Source organism: Sapajus apella, unplaced genomic scaffold, assembly GCF_009761245.1.
Source record: "Sapajus apella isolate SASKATOON/1434 unplaced genomic scaffold, GSC_monkey_1.0 scaffold24, whole genome shotgun sequence".
Taxonomy (NCBI): Eukaryota; Metazoa; Chordata; class Mammalia; order Primates; family Cebidae; genus Sapajus; species Sapajus apella.
In genome coordinates, this window is record NW_022436964.1 from 24,509,133 (window position 1) to 24,521,418 (window position 12,286).

Consider the following 12,286-nt stretch of genomic DNA (forward strand, 5'->3'; position numbering starts at 1 on the left):
TCATCATGGTTGACTGCTCTTTATTAGGTATCATAAACAGAGCAGGCCTAGTTTGTTAGGGCCCTGGTGCTGGACATGTGCAAGGCTGGAATACTGCAATCTACTGCCATAAGCTGCTGAACCAAATATTTTCTATGACGTTAATTTATAAGAAGATGTTTTGAAAAGGGGTTGTATAAGAAAAATTTTAGTCTTAGCTCACATAAATACCTATTATTACTATGTTGTTTATACAAACCTAAAATACTTCTTTATTTGAATTTGAAAAATATAAGTGATAAAAATTAGGTATAATTGCATAGAGTGAAACATTAACAATGCTCTTCTATTATACCCATCAAATTGCAAACCTCAAGGTAAGTACTGCAGAAATTTGGAGAAAATCACAACCTAAGGGCTTTCAACATAGCTATCAATACAAGGATATCTATACAAAGAGACAAAAGTAACTGAATCCTTACACTGAGAACGGTCAATTAAAATGTAAGTAATGTATAAAGGTACCAGACCACCAATAGGTATGCGTTATTTGCAAAGCTGTTTTGTCCCTCCAGTATAGTATACACCCTGCTTTCATGCTCCTGTTTAGGGACTCTGCTCATATGATCCTTGGTAGTAACTATACAAGGACTTTGAACATACTGTATAATAACAACATATTAATCACTTCCTACTTCTCAGGTATTATGTACAATGCATAATCTGGCTTTGTTCTCCTACAGAGAAATCTGAATAAAGCCTAGGTATAGCGTCTAAGGCTACAAGGATAGGTCACAGGCAAAAAGACCGATCTGTAAAGATTAAATAATTGCCAAATAAAAACAGACAGTAAGTGGATACAAACCTACATTTATCTTAACGGTAGCCATGGTCCTTAGAAAAGTATTTCCATATACTTTGTGGAGATTTACTGTGAAAATGAAAATGCACACACACGAACCCAAACATACCCACATACCTTTAAAAGAGGAGGTCACCACACAAGACAAAGAAAGAAGAAGGACACTTCCAACCCTGTGCCACACTGAATCACAGAGACCAATCACAGAGACCATAGAGGTCAGGAAGGCCTCCTTCTACTCACCTCAAAGCAAAACCTATAATAAACTCAGTGACTAAGAACTCTGTTTCCTCTAAGAGTCTAGACCAGAGCTGCCCAGTACTAGTCCCTGGGGAGCACTGCAGATGTTACAGCCCACACTAAAATGCACTGTAAATATAAAAGACACACTGGGTTTCAAACATAGCATTCAACAGAGTGTGAAATATCTCAGTAATAATTTAAAAAATAATGATTACATGATGAAATAATAATCTGGATATATTAGGTTAAATAAAATTATTAAAATTAATTTCATCTGCTTTTAATTTTTTTCACTGTTGCTACTACAAAACTTAAAATTTCACATGTGGTTCTCATTACATTTCTTAGATGGTACTGCTCTAGAGCGTTCTGGTGAAGAATACAGTACTTGGAGATATGTCTTGCCCAGAGTTTGGGCTGATCTTGGGCTTAAACTCCAGAACCTCAGTTTTATGTTTTGTAATATGTGAGTAAAAAATACCAGGCTGTGATATGTGGGGAAATAAACGAACTCAGGATGCTCAGCACAGTATGTGTGGCATGTAGCACTAAACAGATGCCTGCTGCTGCTGGCTAGTATGAACACCACAGTTGGAGCAATGTATCTGAACTGTCTCATTCAGTGAGACTCCATGAAGTTCCATGAGCTGCAGGTTAAAGAATCTGTCCAACTTCTTTTCCCCCAATCAAGAATTCAAGTCAAACCAGACAATTATACCACAGTCCTTTCTCCATGGTGCTGTGAGCAACTAATCAACAGATACACAGGATTACACCAGCTAGCCATTCATTTTCTTTACTACAAATAATCGTAATGATCAAGGAGGATGAGGAGAAGGCAGAGTTGGTGTGACAGAGACCAATATCTTTTATTTTATGATCCAGAGTAAGCTTCCCCCTCTTCCTGTCCTCCCACCACCTGAAGGATTTGCCAAACAAGTCCATCATGTTAAATGAGCATGGAGGAGAATGACGGAGGCTGCAACTGAGCATACAAAATCACACTGCAATGTACTTGATAAACACACTTGTCAAGGAACCTCTTGCTTTCACTACCAACTGCACTAAGTCAGAAGAGCTCTACACATAAAGCAATGATATTGCATATTATCAGAGAGCTACCACCGTCCTCCTTCAGAATCTTGTAAATCAAGGTGAAGCTGATGAGTTTCATTAATTTTTTCTTCTGATTTCATACTCTGGGTTGCCATTCTTGTACATGAAAAAAAAAAAAAACAAAAAACAACTAATTCTTCGGCAGCACACCCCAACTATTCATTTTACTTGTGGCTGGGATAAGAATTGAACAGCCTCCCCCACAGCAATTAATTAGCAGTGCGGCCAGATATCCATAACCCTTTTTCTCTGCTGATCTCTGAAGCATTCATCTAGGGCAGTCAAAGTGAAGCTTGCTTCAAAGCAGCTTTTGCACACTGAAAGAAATAGGGCAGTGGCAATTTGAAATTCTGTATTATACAAAGCCTCGCCTCGGTCTAAATCCACACTTTGCAACTGTGCTCTCTGCAACCACAGCTTCGTAAACGTCAACATCCTTGCCTTACTTGCAACCTGGCTCTTCCCTGAGGGTGCTGCTTTCTTTGCAGTCTTCTCATATGGCAGCTGTGGATTTATCCCTCCTCACCTGCCTGTGAAATTCAGAGTCAGGCTTTGGAGTTTCTTTCCTGACTTCCCGTTGCTTATTTTTCTTCCACCCGCTAGATTTTTTATTAACAAACCCTCTCTTTTTTGAAGCTCATGCAATCCAGCTATATTATGCTCTTCTCTGGCTGATTTTTGCTGTCTAGAACTTCTCCACACATCTCCTTTTCTAAGGGAAGATTCTTTTGTGGGGTTCATGGCCTTTTTTTTTCCCTCCACACTCTGCCATCAACCTGCATGATTTCAACCTTCATAGGTCTGGCCAATGTACCGCTGAAGCTCTTAGATTCTTCAATTCTCCCTTTCCAAAGCCCACCTCCTCCACTCTACATTAGCTGAAATCTATGCCTGCCATTTTCTGTGCCAGAATCCAGGGAGCTGAAGACAGCTCAAGAAATAAAGCACAGGGCAGAATAATCCCATAAATTCAGAATCAGCAAACCCAACAGTTAGGCCCACAACACGGCCTGGCAATCTTACCACTACCTAGTTACCTAATAACTTCTCCAGTTGCCTAGTCCATCCATTTTCCACAGTAACGTTTTCCCTATCTCCTCCAGCTTGAAACCACGGACGTTCAAACCTCCCCAGTAGAAGATGGCCTTATCTGTTAAATACAAAGAAAAGGCAAAGATTCCGACAAGAATTCCCTCATCATCTGTCTACCAAACTACAAGCCTATCTAAATCTGTACACAAACCATAAACTTTTCTTTCGTTAAAGTAGAAGGGCTGGCCCTACTTTTGAAGACCATTAACTATTTCTTGAATTGTTCCCCATCTTCTTGCTTTCTTAGGAAGGTCCATACATTATACCCCTCCTCTCCTATATCTCAACTTCTCCTTCCGCATTCAATCCCATCCATTAGCTTTCAACCACGTATAAACATGTGCCATGTAAAGAACAAAACCAACCACACCCCACTCCAGTCACCTCTCTCTCCCACCCTGACTGCCAAAATTCTGCAAATAGCTGTGTGTTCCTCCCTCTGCCTCCCTTTCCCCTCGCTTCCTGGCCAGCCAGGCTTTGGTGCCTGCCTCCTCAGTCCACCTCAATACCACTGCCAGGGTGCTCAGTGATCTCCATGGTGTTACATCAGAAGGGGAGTTTCCGATACTCTTCCTTCTTGACCTTTCAGCAAACCTTTTAAGATGTTAACACTCTTCATGAACATTCTGAGCCCTTTCTCTGTGATATTCTTCTGATATTTCTATGTGTATCTCTTTTCACACTAACCTTATTTCCTTGGCAGAATTTATCATCTGCTGCCCAGCGACAATGGTGACATTCCTCAAGGCTCTGGCTAAGAACTTCCATCCAGACCCTATTTTCATCCTAGATCTCATTCCAGCTCAGGGCATCAGTTATTAGCTATAGGTAAATGATTTCCAGATTCATATCTTTAGCCGAGAATGTTCTTCCGAATTCCTCTGGTTGATCCGACTTTAACTTAATGTCTCCATTTGGGTTACAAAAGTATCCCAAATTTACTGAGGTTAAAATAAAACAAACAATATGCCTTTCAAAATAAATCCTCCCTAATATTGCACTATAATCCATTTCAGTGCACAAGCCGGACACCTAAGTGTTATCATTGACAACCTGCTCTATTCTCTCCCTCTGTCACACTCAATCTATTGCCAAGGGCGACTTCTTCCAAACCCGATCTCCAGTGCACGTGTTTCTCTCCGTCTCCACCACCACTATGCTGGCCTCATTCCATGTCTCATGCCCAGACTGTGACCTGACTCTCCTAACTCTCTCTGTTGACTTTATCCCCGTCTAGTGTAGTCTCTGAAATTTTCAATTCACAACACAAAATGTGTTGTGCCATTTCCACTTTTTAAAACATTTCAATGGATCCTCATTTCTCTTAGGATAAAAACTGAAAGTTATCAGAAGGCCCAGTAGGATCTTGGCTGAATTCCCTCTGACTGTGCCCTCTCAGCTACAGCTCCATAGGCTTTCAATGTCTTGCCTCTACCTTAGACCAGTGGTTCCCAGCCTTTTTGGCACCAAGGACTGGTTTTATGGAAGATAATTTTTCCACAGACAGGATAGGGGTTGGGGGGATGGTGTTGATGTGAAACTGTTCCACTTCAGATCATCAGACATTAGATTCTCATAAGGAGCTGGCAACCTAGAATCCTCACATGTGCAGTTCACAATAGGGTTCATGTTCCTATGAGAATCCAGCGCCACCGCTGATCAGACAGGAGGTGGAGCTTGTTCCAGTGGCAATGTTCCCTCTCCACTGCTTACCTACTGCTGTGCCGTCAGGTTCCCAACAGGTTAGGAACTGGTACCCGTCCAGGCCCAGGGATTGAAGATCCCTGCCTTAGTCCATTCTGTCATTAAACTATTGATCATTCTGTTCCATCTGCCTAGAACTTTCTGTCACTCCCATGTAGTTAACTATTCTCTTTCCTTAAATATCTATTAACTGATTATTTTCTAAGTGAAATCTTCTCTGATTTTTATTTAAGCCAATTACCCCTGTTATATGGTCTCTATGGACCATTTTTAATCTATAAATTTTCTTAAACTGTTTAAGACATATTCATATATTTATAAAAATATTACTAAAATCGACATTACATATATATAATATTCCCCAAATTTGCTTAACTTTGCCATTTTATCATGAAAATATTCTTCCACTGAGAAGACAGTGAGTGGAATAGGTGGCTCTCAGGAATTCACGTCTCTCCTAAATCAGGTAGTCAAAGTATTTGGTGGTTCTTCTCCATCAGATTTTCCACTCTCAGTCTCATCCAGCTTTTTCTCCATCCTTCAAACCAGCAGCAGCATGCCCATACAGAGTTTACAGAAAATATAACTCCTCATTGCAAACGTTCTTTTCCTTACTGCCCCACTCATGACCCTCGTTCTAATCTCACAGGACATTAAGGAAGATAAGATGATTCAGACTGGAGGAGTGAAATGGGGAGCTAATATGTGCCCTACAAATTCATATCAACCAAATCATATGAGCTGAAAGAACTTGCTTGAAATGAAAAAAAAAAAAATAAATTGCTTTTGGAGCTAGCTTTATATATGGTTAAAATTAAACTCAACATTCTGCTTTGCTTGTCTGCCTCAAGTCTGGAGTTAAGACTCAAAATGGCTTTTCAACACAGACTTGAACTATTAATGTAATAGAAAAATAAATAACTTCAGAATCAATATATCTGGAAAGCCCTTGACAACTTATAAAGTAAGCTGTGTTTTCCCAGTATATTAGATTTAATTAGATAAGTTAAATCTAACCTTCAGAATTTTAATTATATTAAGTAAAGTTTTACTAATTTCATTTAATATGTTATCATCAAGGGGCCCAGTTCCCCATAATTATATGGGAAGGCAAGCTCTGGTCTTTGTGGCAGTCCCACTTCGAATTCAGTCAGGCTTTTTGTATTCGTCTGTATTAGCATTCTCAAACAGGTTATTTAACTGGGAAGAGAAAAATCCATCTCGGAGTTTAATGATGAATGTCATTTCTTGCATGAGCCTCCTGCTTTACCTCTCCTTCAATTTCATGGTAACCCACTGACTTTATTGCTTCATGACACTAAACACATACTTCTATGATCTGTACCCAAGCATATATGCCTGGTCACTCCTAGTTCTAGGGTTTGTCTGGGGCAGTCTCGTTCATGTCTACTACTTACAGAGTTTTTAATCAGTTACCAGTTGTCCTAGAAAAAAATGTTCTATTTTGACTAATAAACTTACGGTCACAGAGACAGGGTTGTGGTTCAGAACGTGGGCTCTGGGGCCAGAATGCCTGGATTCAGGTCTTTCCTCTCTGGTTCTGTATTGTGGGCTGGGGCAAGTCAGTCTACACTGCGTGTTTCTCAACTATAAAATGAAAAGCACCCTTCCTGTGGGGATGACATCAGTTAATGTGTATAACGTCCTTTGCACAGCGCCTAGTATGCCCTCTGTTCATATTAACTATTACTAGGATCAGCTGTATGATCTTGGCCAGGCCACTTAGCACCCCTGAATCTCATTTAACTCATATGTGAATTAGAGGAAGAATACCTACCTTGCAGGGTTATTGTGAGTCTTAAATGAAACCTAATATCCTCAGAAAATTCCAAGTACTATACAAATTTAAGCCTTTACTACTTTAACTCACAAACATGTGATTGATTATTCTTCATTAAGCTGCTAATAGTGGACCACAAATCTTATGAAGCAACACTATAAGCCATGCTTCCTTAAAAATCTTCTTGTTTAAAAGAAAAAGTTGAGTAAGAATTACTAAGACCAAAGAAATTTAAAAATCCATAAAATACCCTTATTCTTCATTTCTATTTTTTATAAACATAAAATGGTTATTATAAAATTAATTTACATAGATTACCTTCTGGTAGCTCTTTCTTTTAGCATAACCTGAGTCATGCATTTTGTTTTAAATACCCAGAGGGGAATTCTGCTCTGTAGAGTCACAGAAGTTCCCTATGTCATATTACAACCTGCTTCTGAGCAACAGCAGCAATGCTATCTCTGACTGGCATTCTGCTCCCCAAATCTATTGAAATAGAAGGTTTAAGCACCACAGAATTCCTGATAACAGAACTTGCAGTATCTTTAAGGCTGTTACAAAAGAAATTTAGCTGAGGGAACTCTCCTGATTTGCCACACAAAAAATATAAAAACCAAGTATGAAAGTAAAGATATATTAAAGTAATTAGAAACCATTAAATTGATAAGAAATACTTTTGTTTCTAAGTGGTGAGGATCTGAGGAGTAGGGGTCAAGATCTCCTTATTAACTTGGCCAGAAATGAAAGCATAATTTCTGTTGGTCAACAAAACAGGTGTCAATCACCAAAACTGCATTTTGCTTGAAAACAAATAGGAAGCATTTTTCTGGATAGCTTTCATCTAAATAAAAGGTAGCAACCTGCCCACAGTTCTAGGACGGGTTCTGTTTCTTACTCTCACTTTTCTAATAAAATATTGAATAAGAAGCTACAATCTTTCCTAATTCTTAAACTTGCCAACCACTGCAAGTGATGCAGTGTGGCACAGGGCTTCCTGTAATACCTGATCCTGCCACATTAACCAATCTAGAAAACAGGAATGGTAACTTTACACGATTATTCCTTTAAGAATTCCGCTAAACAGAAATCATCTAAGGCTTTTTACTAAAAGATTTGCTTTTTATTTTCTATTTCTTTGATACTTTTCCCACTCAAGTACTTTCTTGGTTTAGTCTTTCGCTCATTTTTTCCCCAATGTGGCTGTAATATATTTCTGGGACTCTTTAACGCGTTTCTAGAATATAAAAAATGTTCCATAATAGTTTGCTTTCTTTTTCTGCTTCATAATGGTCTCATTTCTGTGATGTCAAAGCCTTATACCTTTTCCCTGACTCCCATTTCAAATATAGAAGGAGAAAGTACGTATATAAAACAAAAACATTGAACAAGCTAAAGAAAAACCCAAAAAGGTAGGAAACATTCTGCAATATCTGCAACTCCTTCAGAAAGTGGAAAATAGAACGAAATTTACGACCAATGAACTGAAAGTGCCAATTTCCAAAAATAGCTAACATATTTTACCAAGACAATTGGTGAATGGCCTCTTAACGATAATTTTTTCTATAAATAAAAGTATTGAAAACCAATAGTAAATGCTGAAGAATATACTATACTATTTTCCTCTTTCAACTGCTCTTTTCCTAAAGAGACTGTAAGTTTTTTAATGGAATGAATTTATAGTCCATATTTTTTCCCTTTCTTTCATTATTTGTAACTTTTTCACCTTTCTTAAATCTTTCTCATGCTAGCAGACTCAGATTAGATATGATCTCCTTCAGTAGGCCTTCCCTGACATCCAAGTTGGGTTAAAACTTGATATTTATGTTTTCACAATACCTGGCAGTACTCACCCCCATTACATTATCTGTTTCCTGAACCTGTTCTCCTACTCTAAGGTAGGACTTAATCTCAGTCATCTTTTTATTCCCAGAAACAACACTGACAAAATACTGTGTACGGAGTATGTATTTGTTGGATGCCATCAAGAAAGTCTTAAGACATAGACAAGTACAATGTGACCACGTAACAACTGCTAGTCTTTCTCCTGCCTCCACACCATCACAGATGCTGTATATCCTGAGTGAACGGCTATCTCTCCCATGGCCCAGCTAATTCCCTGTCCCTTTTAAAGTCTCAGCTGTCATTTTCTCTAGGACTGCTGAACTAGTAAGCCGGAGTTAGGAGCCTAGTCTATGGCCTCCTTTATCTAATTTTCTTTATTATAGGGCTCTCCTTCAGTGAACTCTTTGCTTGTCCAAATTCTCCAATTAACTATGCTGCATGAGAAGAATAAGAAAGAATATATTGTCTCTACTGAATCCCTGAAACACTGAACATTAAGGTTGGTGATCAAGAAATAACTGATACATCTATGGTCTTGATGGTTTTATAGGTAAATACTTGTCCCCAGACTCATTGAGTTGTATACATTAAATATGCACAGTTTCTTACATACTATATTTCAATAACATTGTTTTAAAAATTCATAAATATCCTTTATCTGTCAAGATCAATTAACAAACATTCAGAATGAATACACAAAGCAATGGAGAAATATAATCTCATTGTCATATTGAAATTTGCTGGATTAAAAATTACACCAATACTGCATTCTCATTTTCAGTTTTTTGCATTATAGAAAAAGAAGAGTAGACAAATGTGAAGACCTTATTTTACACTGAATTTATTTCAGTAATAATATTTTAGAAATTCTTTTCACTTAATTTATTCTAGTAATAATCTTTTAGAAGTTCTATCACCTAGCTGAAATTCAGCAGTTGTTTTATCAAATACACAGTAATTGAAAGTTTATTCAGGAAGGGTTGTTTTAGGATGTGTATCATGTATGAACTTCTTAACTATACTTACATTTCACAAATTATACTACTTTAAAATTGCTTATTTCTGATTTTATGTTTTAATACTTGATTTTCTCAGCCACCTGCTTCAAATTTTCTGGAGTTTGAGGAGGTTTTGATCACTTTTCGAGTTTTCTTCTTTCTAGAAAATCCCTTTGCCTTGCTGCTCTGGCTCAGTTCTCTTTTAAAATTTCTAATAATCCCTCTCTGTGTCCTCTACTGGCTCTCTTCTTCCTATTAACTGAGACTTTAGTCTTTTGCTTCACATCTTCCCCTCACTGTCTCAGTGATTCTGCCTTCTTCCGTGAAATGCATTTATGAGCTGTTTTGTTAACAACTTGTAAATGCGTATCCTTAATGTGTATCCTTAATCTAAATAACTTCTCTTAGCCCACATTTCTAACCAGGTATTCCACTGATACTTCTTATCAATACACAGAGTTAAACTCATTTACTTCTGAATTTTTTTTAATTCTTTAGGTTGAATCACATCATTCATTGTCATCCAAGCTCAGACCTCAGAGCCATATTTTACTGTCCTGATCTCATCATAAAGCAGCTACCAATTTCTGCTGTACTACTCCTCTAGTATAGCTCATGTCTGCCTCTGCATCCTATTTCCATCATCATCATCTTCCTTTAGAATCTTGTTATTTGCCTGGAGTCAACCAACTACATAACCACCTCCCAACAGTTTTCTCTACCACTATCTCTGTAGTGCTCCAATCTATCCGACTTCCAACAGTGCATGAGCTATGTATAAGGCCTCTCTGCCTGACCTTCCAACCTGGCATAGCAAGTTTCATCTAAACTTGAGGGTGAGAGACAGAAGAAATGAGAAAGAATTTATCTTATTCCAAACAGGTAGCACAATAGATGGAAAAAATAAAACCTCTGTATTATAGAAATGTTATCATGCCACTCTCTTGTATAAAGAGCTTTCATGTATTCATTGTCTAGAGGATACAGCTCCGACCCCTGGGTATGCCTTGGCTCTTGTATGCCGCCTTCCTCCTCCTCTCCTCGCTTGTGGCCAGGCACTCTGGGATCCAGCTGTATGGCACCACTTGCTGCCTTTAATAATGGGCTTATACACATATCACTCCCTTTGCATACGGTCTCTCTTTTATTATTTGTATGCCTATTTATCCCTCAAGATTAAGTTCAGAAACTTCTTCTACCCATTCTGAATTAGCTGCTCTTAAGATAAGGCTTAATTCTGTCATTAACACTTACTACATCTGTCTGTTTCTCTGTACCTCCCTCACTCTATGGTAAGCTCTTTCAAGTCAGAAACCCATCTTTTTTTATTACCCGGGGTCTACCACAGTACTTGTAGTTCATACATTTTGGTGAATATACTTTTTTTCTTGTATTGATTATGCAACCAACCACCTATATGTCCTTGGACAAACTATTTAACTGACTGGATGTAATTTTCCATTTTAGGCCTGTTGGCTTCTATGCTGTGCTACATTCAAACCAGAAAACTTGAATTTTCTAATGATTATATTTTTTCCAATGTCATTTCTAACTTTAACTTGTTGGAATTATTTTTTAATACATCGGTGTCATATACCATTATCTAATTTCCCACAACTGATTTTCAGCCTTATATTACTTTGTAAGACTTCATCATAATTAGAATCATATTTTGCCAAATATTAGAGTTAGTCACCTATTCACCTTATTCCATATACTATGACATAAAATGCTTTGCAGTATGAACCATGTTTTCTATTTGTTTTTCTGACTCTCGTAAATAACACTGTCCCTAGAACACAGATTTTAAAACTCTGTGTTAATGAAAATGTGTGTTACAATGAATACTAGGGCACATTGCAACAGAATTTGGATAGCAAAGCTGGGAGTCTGAGCAGAAGAATCTTTACCACATTGAGCAATATCTTCTTTTATAACCTCTATAATTTTGAGATGCAATGTTCCTATTTACCTGTAATTCTTTCCTTCAGCCCTAACCCTTTCATCAACTTACTTTATATTCTCATTTGCAGGTACTTCAGGCAGTTGCACAGTAATCATGCCATCCAAGTTGGTCTTCCCAATGAAGGCAGGCTTGGTACGTAATACATCGGGCGCAGTCTTTGCTGTGACCCTGTGCTGCAGCCCACCAGCGCTGTTTCCACGATTTGTCAGCACGAATGAATATGACTTCTCAGGCTTCAGGTTGACAATTAATTTCTGTGTGGCTCGGCCATCCACTTCTTCTACCATTTTCCCATCATCATAAAGAATCTAAAGAAATATAACCAATCAAAAAACTCCGGTTATCAGCGAGGCAAAATATGTTTTCTAAACCAATGTGTACTTGCTTATGGAAAATGTATATAAGGTCAACTCAAATTTTAGGTGACTTCTTAGCCCATGAGTGGCCATAATTCTGGAGATCGCATCGGTTTTCCTGTCACTTCCTACTGCATAATGATAAAATGTTTCTAAGTCTATCAAAAACATACAAAGATATATATAATAACTTTTCAATTTTAGATCTCTCAGTTGTATGTGATCTTAATGGAATATGTGCAGAAAAGCTCTATGTAATATCAATATTGCTTATTTTCTTCAACGTCTTCAATGTATTATCAATATGGCTTACTTTCTAAAGGTTTC

General features: G+C 37.8%; 1 protein-coding gene across 50 annotated transcripts in view; it reads right to left on the minus strand.

The window, feature by feature from the left end:
* Positions 1–12,286, minus strand: part of PTPRD (protein tyrosine phosphatase receptor type D) — a 2,321,819-nt gene that overhangs the window by 151,989 nt on the left and 2,157,544 nt on the right. For all 50 annotated transcript variants that reach the window (XM_032290736.1, XM_032290738.1, XM_032290724.1 and 47 more), the window contains one exon: positions 11,652–11,911. In XM_032290736.1, coding sequence (XP_032146627.1) covers positions 11,652–11,911 — 260 coding nt within the window. The remainder of the gene's footprint in view (positions 1–11,651; positions 11,912–12,286) is intronic.